This window comes from Convolutriloba macropyga, chromosome 12, assembly GCF_964194025.1.
Source record: "Convolutriloba macropyga chromosome 12, txConMacr16.3, whole genome shotgun sequence".
Taxonomy (NCBI): domain Eukaryota; kingdom Metazoa; phylum Xenacoelomorpha; order Acoela; family Convolutidae; genus Convolutriloba; species Convolutriloba macropyga.
This window is the reverse complement of record NC_134479.1, coordinates 14390730-14403610: the sequence shown is the minus strand read 5'-3', so window position 1 is coordinate 14403610 and position 12881 is coordinate 14390730. Positions and strand designations below refer to the sequence as shown.

Below are 12881 nucleotides of genomic sequence, written 5' to 3'. Positions count from 1 at the left end.
GAGTACGCCAATTGATTCGCACGGACGACTAAGTGGCTGGTTTTCTTGCCGGCCAAAAGTTAATCTTTCTTGGATGAATGAATTTTGGATGCTCCAGGTTTTTCTTACTTGTGATATCGCAGAGTGGCTGGACGTTCCCTAGTTTTTCTGTGTGCATTGTTGTGAAGTCATTGAAAGGATTAATTACTGTTTCTCGCTGAGGAAGACTTTTCGATCTAGGTTGTTTTTTTTTGCTCAATTTTTGTTTGGCTCTACGGGCCGTCAAAATCTCGGTAGTCATTCTGGCTATTCAGGTGGCTGATTTTTACTCAGAGCTTAGATTGAAATATGTGGCACAGAATCGACTACTATTCTTTTTGGGAAATGTTCGGTAAAACATGACCATTGTTCATATTTCTCGCCCTTCCTGACTTTTTTGCTCCGCCCGCATCTATGAAGAGTGATTTATATTGTATGAAGCAAGAAGCGTTTCGCTCGTCCTAATCGTACCCGCTTTTCGTTATTCGCTGACCCCAGTGGATAGCCACAAACAATCGTTTTTCGATTTTCGTTCAAAAAGTCAATTTTTTGTGATGCCTGCCTCGGACATGATCAAAAGACTCGCAATGTTCCAAATCGATTGGCCACCTTAGTGGCAGCATTTTCGATCGAGCAGTTTTGTTTCAATTTGAGCGTAGAAAGATTGCCCTGATGTTGAAGACCAACATGAACAATTCAAATATTGTGGTGTAAAACACAAGGCTCGGACGATACTTCACATAAAGAACAAATGAAGGATTTTTAAAACCTTAAACTTTTCCTAAAACATGATTATTTTCAACGCTTAAACCGAATCAAGTTTTGTTCACTCATACTATCATGAGCTTCATTTTGTAATTAATGGTATTTTGCTCCCAGTTTAACTGAGCTTGATTTACTTGGCTTTGGTCTTGCTCGTTGTCAGATATCACAACGTCTTTCAAAATGCAATGCGGCAGTTCGCGGACTTTGCTGAAAATGACTAGTTCGTCCCTGTTATCAGAGTTTTTCACGCAATCTCTACGCTGTTAGTTCAAAGTCAACAGTCACAATGCATTAAGGGTGAGTGTATAGGAACTTCATTGATTTCTTCGTAGTCGAATTGTGCTGATACGTATGCGCGCGCTGGATACAGTGCATGTTTGGCTGGCAAAGTTTGTTTCGTATGCAGATGAGTTTCAGCCTGAAGTATGATGTGAAATAGTCAGTGAAACAAAACTGGCAAACCACAAAATTTTTTCTTTTTTGTAATCCTACTCATAATTCAACACCCAGTCCAGTTTTCCGTGTTCTTGAAGTAATAATTGTTTGCCTCCGGGAACGAGCAACCTATTGCTTTGCTTGCGTTTTCGTGTTCGAGCAAGACGCAGATGAACTTCGAGGTTTATCGTGAGACGACGAAATGGCATTCTCCCCATCTGAGCCCGATTCTTCGGATGATTCAAGTTCTATCCAGAACTTTCTTTCCTCCAACGGTTCTGTGCTCGTATTGGGCTTGAAACGTGGTATAAAGACAGGCAATTGGTTATTTCTTTCTGTTGACTGTTCTTCTTTGATGTCGCTCTTCTCAACGAGTAGCCAATCGATTCGCACGGACGACTAAGTGGCTGGTTTTTTTGCCGGCCAAAATTTTATCTTTCTTGGGTGAATGAATTTTGGATGCTCCAGGTTTTTCTTACTTGTGATATCGCAGAGTGGCTGGACGTTCCCTAGTTTTTCTGTGTGCATTGTTGTGAAGTCATTGAAAGCATTAATTACTGTTTCTCGCTGAGGATGACTTTTCGATCTAGGTTGTTTTTCTCAATTTTTGTTTGGCTCTACGGGCCGTCAAAATCTCGGTAGTCATTCTGGCTATTCAGGTGGCTGATTTTTACTCAGAGCTTAGATTGAAATATGTGGCACAGAATCGACTACTATTCTTTTTGGGAAATGTTTGGTAAAATTTCTCGCCACCTTAATATTGCTCAGTGCTTTCAATGCAATGTGACACAGTATTAATTATTATCCTGGGGACAACGTTTGGTAAAAACATGACTATCGTTCATGTATCTCGCGCATCCTTCGTTGCGTCTCCTACATCTATGAACAATGTTTTCAAGTGTGTGAAACAGAAGCGCTTCGCTTGTCCTACTTTAGCTTATCGTACTGGCTTTTCGTTATTCGCTGACCCCAATGGCTAGCCACAAACAATCGTTTCTCGATTTTCTTTTGTTCAGAAAGTCAATTTTTTATGATGCCTTCGCCGGAGATGATCAGAAGGCTCGCAAACTTCCAAATCGATTGGCTTCTTTAGTGGCAACATTTTCGATGGAAAAGTTTGTGTCAGTTTGATCTGAAAAAGATTTCCCAACTGTTGAAGATCAACATGAACAATTTAAATCTTGTGGTGAAAACACAAGGTTTGGACGAAACTTCACACGAAGAAAATTTGAAGGATTTTTAAAACTTTTAACTTTTCCTTTAAAAAACATGACTGCTTTCAACGCTTGAACCGAATCAAGTTTGTTTGCGCGCGCTGGATAAAGTGCATGTTTGGCTCGCAAAGTTTGTTTCGTATGCAGATGAGTTTCAGCCTGAAGTATGATGTGAAATAGTCAGTGAAACAAAACTGACAAACCACAAAATTTTTTCTTTTTTGTAATCCTACTCATTCAACACCCAGTCCAGTTTTCCGTGTTCTTGAAGTAATAATCGTTTGCCTCCGGGAACGAGCAACCTATTGCTTTGCTTGCGTTTTCGTGTTCGAGCAAGACACAGATGAACTTCGAGGTTTATCGTGAGACGACGAAATGGCATTCTCCCCATCTGAACCCGATTCTTCGGATGATTCAAGTTCTATCCAGAACTTTCTTTCCTCCAACGGTTCTGTGCTCGTATTGGGCTTGAAACGTGGTATAAAGACAGGCAATTGGTTATTTCTTTCTGTTGACTGTTCTTCTTTGATGTCGCTCTTCTCAACGAGTAGCCAATCGATTCGCACGGACGACTAAGTGGCTGGTTTTTTTGCCGGCCAAAAGTTTGTCTTTCTTGGATGAATGAATTTTGGATGCTCCAGGTTTTTCTTACTTGTGATATCGCAGAGTGGCTGGACGTTCCCTAGTTTTTCTGTGTGCATTGTTGTGAAGTCATTGAAAGGATTAATCACTGTTTCTCGCTGAGGAAGACTTTTCGATCTAGGTTGTTTTTTTTCTCAATTTTTGTTTGGCTCTACGGGCCGTCAAAATCTCGGTAGTCATTCTGGCTATTCAGGTGGCTGATTTTTACTCAGAGCTTAGATTGAAATATGTGGCACAGAATCGACTACTATTCTTTTTGGGAAATGTTCGGTAAAATTTCTCGCCACCTTAATATTGCTCAGTGCTTTCATTGCTATGTGACACAGTAACTATTATCCTGGGGACAACGTTTGGTAAAAACATGACTATCGTTCATGTATCTCGCGCATCCTTCGTTGCGTCTCCTACATCTATGAACAATGTTTTCAAGTGTGTGAAACAGAAGCGCTTCGCTTGTCCTACTTTAGCTTATCGTACTGGCTTTTCGTTATTCGCTGACCCCAATGGCTAGCCACAAACAATCGTTTCTCGATTTTCTTTTGTTCAGAAAGTCAATTGTTTATGATGCCTTCGCCGGAGATGATCAGAAGGCTCGCAAACTTCCAAATCGATTGGCTTCTTTAGTAGCAACATTTTCGATGGAAAAGTTTGTGTCAGTTTGATCTGAAAAAGATTTCCCAACTGTTGAAGATCAACATGAACAATTTAAATCTTGTGGTGAAAACACAAGGTTTGGACGATACTTCACATGAAGAAAATTTGAAGGATTTTTAAAACTTTTAACTTTTGCTTTAAAAAACATGACTGTTTTCAACGCTTGAACCGAATCAAGTTTTTTTCACTCATGCCTCCTGGAACGAGCAACCTATTGCTTCACAATTATGACTGAGTGCCCTTCTTTCCTGTCTGTTGGGCTGTTGTACGCAATTTTTCTCCAGTTTCCCGTTCGTAATCTGCTGAGTCTTTCCTTGGTTCGGTGCGTTTCTGTGTTTGCGTTTTCGTGTTCGAGCAAGACGCGGATGAACTTCAAGGTTTATCTTGAGACGACAAAATGGCATTCTCGCCATCTGAACTCGATTCTTCGGATTGTTGAAATTCCTATCCAGAAGAATTTTCTTTCCTTCGATGCTTCTGTGCTTGTCTTGGCTTGAAGCTTGGTACAAAGACAGGCAATTGGTTATTGCTTTCTATTAACTGTTCATTGATGTCGCTCGCTCTCTTCAACAAGTACCCCAATCGAATCGTACGGACTAAGTGGCTGGTTTTCTTGCCGGTCAAAAATATATATTTCTTGGATAACTGACTTTTGGATGCTCCAAGTTTTCTTAGCTAAGATTTTGCTGAGTGGCTATGCTTTCCCTATATATTTCTACTTTAATATCAAGCCATTGAAAAGATTAATTACCTGTTCTCGTTGCCGAAGACTTTTGATACCGGATCATTGTTTGCTCAATACTTGTCTGGCGCTTCGGGCCGTCAAAATCTCCGCAGTTATTTTACAGCTTTTCAAGAGGCTGAATATTGCTCAGTGCTTGGAATGCAATATGTGACACAGAATTTTAACTATGATCCTGGAGAAAACGTTCGGTAAAACATGACTATCGTTCATGTATCTCGCCCATCCTTCGTTGCGTCTCCTGCATCAAGAACAATGTTTTCAAGTGTGTTAAACAAGAAGCGTTTCGCTCGTCCTCCTTTAGCTTATCTTACTCGATTTTTGTTATTCGCTGGCCTCGATAGCAAACCTCAAACGATCCATTCTCGATTCTTTCGTGCAAAAACTCCACTTCATTTGATGCCTGCCCGGAGAAGAACAAAAGGTCTCGTTTGTCTTCATCCATTTACTTCCTCGCTATTGTCTCAACTGCCGCTCGTTCGTGCTTTTCTCGCAATCTTTCAAATCGATTGGCTTCTTTATTGGCAACATTCTTGATGGGGAAGTTTTGTTTCAATTTGATCTGAAAAAGGTTTCATGATCTTGAAGACCAACATGAACAATTTAAATTCTGTGGTTCAAAGCACAAGGGTTGGACGATACAACACATGAAGAAAATTTGAAGGATTTTTAAATCCATTAGCTTTTCCTTAGAAAATGACTATTTTCAACGCTGGGACCGAATCAAGTTTCGATCAAACATATAATATCAGGAGCGTGAATAGCAGGAACTGAACATCTTAACTAATTCTTCGTTGTAAATTCAAGAAAGGTGGTATTCTTAAAAAATGAAAGGCGGTGTTCCCATGAAATCTGCCGAGAGTTGGCACTTGATGAGTCATTTGATGAATTAGGTAGCGGATCCTAGGTTTACCCTAAATAGATCAACTTTCACCCGGCAAGCAGGTTTGTCGTAATTTAGAATTTAGATGGTGAAATGTTACTGATCCGCTAACACTAAACACATTAATAATCATATTCTTGACGAAAATGTGTTTCTAGCGCGACCTCCTCAGTCTGTTTCACAGTGGGAGTAGGAGAGAATTTTTCATCCTATGGAACGAGAGTCTGCCTCAAGTGACGAGAGACAAAGATCAACTGTGTCAGAAGTTGGAGTTCTATCTTCAGATATACTTCGCTATTTATTACTACAAATACCCAACGCCAGTGGTGAGCCAACGCCTAATTAATATCTTTCTGCATATTTTTTTGGAAGACAGCTTTGGATATTAAACGTTTTCGCTTTTAAGGAATACAAGAATATGTTACGTTGACACTGCCCCGCCGCGCACCACAAGTGTTGCAAACCCCGAGTGTTGCAAGTACCCCCACAGATTAGTTTGCGATAAAGAATTGAAAATATAGCAAATTCTGTACGACGATGTCGAGCTGGGAGTTCTCCGGTTCAGTCAATATTCACCAGTGTTTGGGGAGGGTTGTAAAAACAGAATAAAACCGATTTTATGTTGGAAGTATTTGAAGCGTAATATTGGAAACATTTGCAAACTCACAGGCAGTTGAAATGTGCGATTTTAATGGTCTGAGAAACTGATAATAAAGTTCTAAAGGCAAGAAAGATTCTGGTGGATGAACTAAAGTTTTGATCTTTAGAGCGAATCATCAACTAAAATAGAAGAGGCCACGACTGCTTTTCGGACGTTCCTGGAGACAAGAGGTGCAGTTCTGAGCCAGACGACAGAATTTTTACCCTACTATGCGCTGCCTTTCGTTCCGAATCCACCCGCACATCCATCATTCAAAGAACTATTCACTGTAAGTTGTCAGGCCTTATATAGAATGAAAGTATATTAAATCTTTCCCATTTTAGCAGACGCTTGTAAGAACTGGCGAGTCATTAGATCAATGAAACCGCGTTGTTTTATCATGACTTTAGATGGCAATAGGAGTTAGTGGTTGCTTTCAAAAACCTAATGACTCTTTAAAAATTTCACAATGAGCCTGCTAGTTGATTTTCTGAGACCAGAGAACGCTTTGTGTCTCGTGCTCAATGATTTCTGTATTTGAATTTATTGCCTTTTCCAGGATTCATGGGTGCCGGATGTCCAAGTCAGATTAGAAAAATTTCTATCAATATCCTTGAGGACAAATGCCAATCCAAGATTGCTTGAACTTTACAAAGATGGATCGAAAGGTAATAAAACAAATGCTGGCTCACTTTTATGTCCATGGATCTGATCATACCTATGCTGCGGTTGTTTTGGTTTTTTTTTCGTTTTGTTTCCTATCTCGACTGTTTTGTATAGCTGCGACGCTGAAAGCTCAGCGTAGCTATTTTGCGGTGGGCGTGTTTTTTTGCAATTCAAATTATTTAAATTGCATTGGTGTGGTCTTTTTTATTATGCAGAACTTGAAGTGTATTGGGGCGCAGTCTTTTTTAAAAAAACTTTTTACGACTCGGAGAAGAGTATTGGTGGAGCGTATTCCTTGGATCAATAACTTTTTGTAGTGAATTTAAAACAGAATGCAAGTCAATGCCGTAAGTGAAAACTAAGTGCTTGGATCAAAAGGCTGAGCGATTTGAAGAGAAGAGAGAAAATGGAGTGTTCATATCGCATTTTTGAAAGGGAGCGAGAAGAGATAAGTTAGCGAAATTTTGCTCATGTGTGCTTTTTTGGAGCAGTTTTTAGTTTTTATAGCTGCGAAGCTGTAAGCTGAGCGTAGCTATATTGCGGTGCTCTTGGTTTTTTACAATTCAAAGAATTTGAATTGTATTGGGGCGCTGTCTTTTTTTTTAAGATCTGTTCACACATTTTCATGATTTTTGAAGTCAAATTGGAGTGATGATTTTGGTCACGCCGGAACAGGAAATGGAGCGAAAAAGCAAGTGGTTTTGCGGCGTGAATTTTTTTCGCTCTAATTTTAAAGTAGAGTGCGAAAACGGTGTTTGAACAAAAATTCGGTTTCTCGGTAGTGGTTTTTTGTTCACATGCGGCAATTTCACTGTTTTTTACTGTTTTTTCGATTTTTTGGATGGGATTTTTTTGTAAATGGTTTTCCCAATCCATTTTTAATCTGTTCTTGGTCTAGTTTTCTGTTTAGTCAATGAAAATTCTTTGAATTGTACGTCAGGACTTGTCCTGCTATGTTTTTTTGTTTCGTCGTCTGACGCTCTTTTTTCGTTTTACATTTGTTCACACAGCAAAGCTGAAAAAGTCAAATTTTCTGAATGACTTCTTCCTCTCACTAACGGCATTTGCGCGCGTGACGTCATTTATCACTCGCTTTAGCGAAAGTTTTTAGGCTATTTGCGTGATTAGATTTTGATCATACGTGGCTTACCTCACTCAATAGAATGACTTTTGCACTTTGAAACTTAAGTTTAATTTGAATTTGTTTAAGGTCAAAGGAACTCATATGTGCAGTAAAGGTCCCTAATAAGAGGCTTCTGTGGAATGATTTTTAACAAGTTTTATTAATTTATCGCTGAATGTTTTTTAGCCTAGTTTTTTTGAGCGGCGTCGATTTTTTTTTTCAATTTAGATATGTATCTGTTTCTATCTCTATTAAATGGCACGCAGGTCTATTCTTTCGCAGCTATTCCGGCAATCTGCCGGCTATGTTTACTTTTTCGGGTAAATTGGTTTTTCTAAACCATAATAACAAGTTACTATACGTTTGGGAGCATTTCTGAACATTTCAATCATATATCATAGTTTTATAAGTAATCTTGAGCTATTTTTATTTGCTCTCGAAGAGAAACAGTTATTGTAAACGAGTGTCTTTTTTATGCCAACTTTTCGTTTGACCGTTTTTAAGTTTTCAACTGACTTTTAAGCCCGTGACTTTCTGCGTTTTGCGTGATTTAAAGTCGTCTCTCATTCACAATTTCAACCAGCTGAGCGCAATTGGCGGCAATTTAATATTGAAAGTCAAATGATAAGTGCGCCGAAACTGGTGCCATTTTTTCACTTTAAATCTTAATAGGAGTCTATAGTAATTCTAATGAGGTTATTTGAAGCCTCCTATTAAATTTCTTGTCCCAAACAGGATAAAACCCTCGCCCCCGACTGAAGCCGGCTGCAAATGATTAGATTTAGAGCTCTTACTAGTCTTTTGAGAGCAATTTTTCCGACGTTAGATGGTTATGCTTTTATTTGGCCATTTTAGACGTTTTTAACGATTTTTGTACTCTTTTTCAGGTTTTAACTATCTGAGATTTTTAAAAATGAAGTTAGCTTTAATTTTGCTTTTGTGGCCTTTCGATTTCGGCAAGATCGATTTAAATTTGTTTTATGTGAAGAAAAGAGGCTAAATTTAAACCTTTTGTTCAAATTTAAAGCCTTTCAGAATAAATTATTTCTGTTTACTTTTTACTAAGTGGAAACAATTAAACGTCTTGTAGCACATAAAATAATTTAATCAATTATGTATATTGTTATAGTTGGTTCTGTTCAAATGTTCTACAGTGCATATAGGTATCAGGTAGATGCTCAATAAATCAGCGGGAACTGTTTGTTTGCGCAATTTTTATGTTTCTAGGCGAATTGGTTATGTTTATACCCTCATTTGATAGTCATTTGTTCAACAGCGTTGAATTGTTCCAGACAATCATTTGTACACAATGACTTTGGCCTTTGTAGTTGCAACTTATGAAAAGTTTTCTGGAAAACTTTTCCCCTGATAATGGTTTTCTCCTTTTGTTGTCTAAAATTGATTGGTATACTGAAGTTAGTAATTTTTATCAGTTAGTGGCTGGCTAGGGCGTAATTTAAGTTTTACTTCGAGTCGCTTCCGGTTCAGCGTTTGATTTCTGTGCTAATGGTGGAGCGTCTCGTAATGGTGGAGCGTCTTTATCCTCTCTCAGCTGGCTATTATAGTGCTCCTATTTTAACAATTCAGGTATTGATTTGAATTATATTGGGGCGAGGTCTTTTTTACGATCCGATCCGTTCACATATTTTCAAAATTTTTGAAGTCGAAATTGAAGTAACGGTTTTGGTCTCGCCGAAATAAGAAGTTGAACCCAAAAGTGAGTGGTTTTGCGGCATGACATTTTTACAATTTATATTTAAAGCCTGACAAAACGTTGTTGAATTAAATTTCACTTTCGCTTGTGGCCTTTTTGTTTATATTTGACAAGTGGACCTTGATTTTTAACTGCTCTTGGATGAGAAGCAATTATTGTAAACGTGCATGTTTTTTTTCATGCAGATTTTCCCTTGACCGTTTGTGTTTTTCTTCTAGATTAATCTTTGATTTCTCATGTGAATTTTTCGCGCGCTTCTTGACTTTGAGTGATTTCAATTGCTCTTACTCCGAAGTAAAGTTTGTTGTTCAAACAAAACCGATTGTTAGATTCGATGACAAGGAACCGATAGCCGAGTGGTTCATGTCTCTGTCGAGCTACAGGAATTGGACTCAGGATGCCCGGACTCGAATTTTACCGTCGTCTAATGTTTGCACCCATAAATGAAAATTCATGCCGTCCCTGTCATTCGAGAGCAATTTTTCCGACGTTAGTATGTTTCTTTTTTAATAGCCGCCCTCATCTTCTCAGCCGGCTACTATTGCGCTCGTTTTTTTTACTTCGTCAAACTTTTTTTCGCTTTACCATTTTGCCTCTTTTTCGACATTTTGTGTGAAATCTTTTTGACTTCTCTAGGCTAGTTTCTCTCTTCTCTCATTCTGCTAAAAGTGAATTTGAACATCAGTTGCTAAGCAAAGCAATTCAAAATGAACAGAGTCGGTATAAAAAATTGAAGTCAGAAATAGAAACGGGATAAACCCATAAAGCCCAATTTTAGATGCCCGCTATTTGAACATCGTTCCTATAGGTCTTAGTTACCATCTCTAATGCTTATTGGTATTGATAGTAGCCCCTGTAGCCTCTCTCTAAGAAACAGAAGTATGTTCAACTACGAAATACCATCAAAATAAATCGGACTTAAAAAATATTTTTGTACAAAAATCTTTTTTTTTTCAATATATTCTATTCGTTCAATCCCAATCATGCTTATTGGAATCAACGGCGGCTATTTTCCGGCAATCTGCCGGGTATGTTTACTTTTTTTCATTTATTTTGATTAGATTTTGTTTTCAAAGTGTTTTTCCAATCCATTCATTATCCATTCTAGTTCTATTTTTCTGGTCATTGAAATTTCTTTGAATTGTTTCAGGACTTGTCCTGCTGTGTTTTTTTAGGATGTTCTTACTTTTTGACACTTTCTTGTCAATGAGAAGTCAAATTGGAGTATTGATTATAGTCACAATGGTGTAGTAAGAGGAGTAAAAGGCTAGTTGTTTTACCGCATCACTTTTTTTCTCAAATTGCTCCAATGAAGTGAGAAAATGGGTCATTAAACATTTTCGGTTTTCGAGAGCGATTTTTTCTTCGGCAGCAATTTAACTTCTGTTTTCGCTGTTTTTCTTTTCATTTTCTCCACGAATATTTTCTGATCCAAAAGCATTTTTTATGTTGTTTTAATGCGTAGATACAGCCTTTCAAACCCCACAAAAGGCAGCCAATTGTTTTCAAAGCCCTTGACGCTGTTTGTCTTCATGAAATAAGTGATTTTGCATTTTGCCTGTTTTTGTTCTTTTTGCTGTTTTGTAAATTAGTCTCAATCATATTGAGGCTTGTTAAAATTTATTTACTGATTTGAGTTGAAGTTTTTACGACTTCGACATTAACCGTTTCCGAAAAAAACATCAGCGGTTTTTTTGGACTTTTTAGGATCTTATGTAGTGCCTTCTGTTCTGCCTTCTGTTCTGCCACTTAGTCTCATTATGATTAACTCTACGTGGCTCTCTGATGAGTCATGTTTCCATCAATTCAGAGGTTTTTCCATATCGGGAATTTGACCACTTTGACACCACTTGGTTTCAAAAAGATATGCAAAAAAATTTCAGATTTTGCTTTTTTTAATAGTTTTTCCCCGATTTTATGTTTATGATAGGTCATATTTGGTTTTTGTTAGCATTGTTTGGGTTTTTAATAGCCGCCCTCATCTTCTCAGCCGCCTATTATAGCGCTCCTATTTTTTTTTTACTTCGTCGAATAAAAAAATGTTTCGCTTTACCTCATTTTGCCTAGTTTCTCTCTTCTCTCATTCTGCTAAAAGTGATTTTGAACATCAGTTGCTCAGCAAAGCAATTCAAAGTGAACAGAGTCAGTATAAAAAATTGAAGTCAGAAGTAGAAACGGGATAAACCCATAAAGCCCAATTTTAGATGCCCGCTATTTGAACGTCGTTCCTATAAGTCTTAGTTACCATCTCTAATGCTTATTGGTATTGATAGTAGCCCATGTAGCCTCTCTCTAAGAAATAGAAGTACGTTATGTTCAACTACGAAATGCCATCAAAATAAATCGGACTTAAAAAATGTTTTTGTACAAAAATCTTTTTTTTTTCAATATCGATTCTTTCAATCCCAATCATGCTTATTGGAATCAACGGCGGCTTTTTTCCGGCAATCTGCCGGGTAGGTTGTCTATTTCTGTAATTTTGAAGTGTCAGTGTTAACAACTTGACTTGTCATGACTTGTTTTCGAAAGTTCCTTATGGTTTTTGGATTTTGCGAAATCTTGTAGTTTTTGTTGTTCTGTCACTTAATCTCGATGACGATTGAGCTCATTGCTCCCTACTGGGTCATGTCTGATTGCATTCAATTTTTTAAATTAGTTTCTATTTGTTTTCTGGTCTTTGGCATGACTTGTTGGAAAAATAATAATGATATTTTTAATAGCCGCCGTCAGTCTCTCAACGGCTATTATATAGTCGCTTTTTTCAATTTGCTTTACCTTCTGATCAAGTTTTTCGTTTTAATTAAGCCACAATTTTCACGCTTGACTTCTGACTTACTTCACTCGCTGTTTCAACTGAATGGATTTTAAATTTTTCCACGTTTTGAATTGCGTAATGTAGTGTATACGGTCAAAGTCAAAGGAGCAAAATCAACAGAAACGGGATAAATATATAAACCGCGGCCGTTGCTAGCTGGCGTTAATAATATGATTTTTAGCCTTCAGTTTAGATGCTGATTTATTTGTTTTTGGAATCTAACCGTATATGCAGAATTCACATACATCAAATAAGAACACTTAGAAAAATTCTGTTAATTTATATCTTAATTTTTTTCTGTTTCTAAATGTGTGTCAAGCGGGTGAACCGTGGCTAGTTTCGGGCATTTTGCCGGCTATGTTTGGATTTTCACCTCTTCCATAATTGTTTTTTGTTGCCCTCTCGGTTAGTCTCACCAATGATAGGTCTCATTTGCTCTCCAATCAGGCATAGTTGAATATATTCAATGGGTTAAGTTTTACTCTAATAATTGAATTTGCATTGACACCTTTTGTTTTCGACTTTTTTTAAGCTTTTGATTGTTGCCTACATTTGTTGCTACTTCAGTTG

General features: G+C 37.7%; 1 protein-coding gene across 3 annotated transcripts in view; it reads left to right on the top strand.

Moving 5' to 3' along the window:
• The window catches only part of LOC142350886 (lisH domain-containing protein ARMC9-like), a 100833-nt gene that overhangs the window by 12795 nt on the left and 75157 nt on the right, over positions 1 to 12881 (top strand). For all 3 annotated transcript variants that reach the window (XM_075402870.1, XM_075402871.1, XM_075402869.1), the window contains exons 3-5: positions 5512 to 5679; positions 6121 to 6282; positions 6553 to 6661. In XM_075402870.1, coding sequence (XP_075258985.1) covers positions 5512 to 5679; positions 6121 to 6282; positions 6553 to 6661 — 439 coding nt within the window. The remainder of the gene's footprint in view (positions 1 to 5511; positions 5680 to 6120; positions 6283 to 6552; positions 6662 to 12881) is intronic.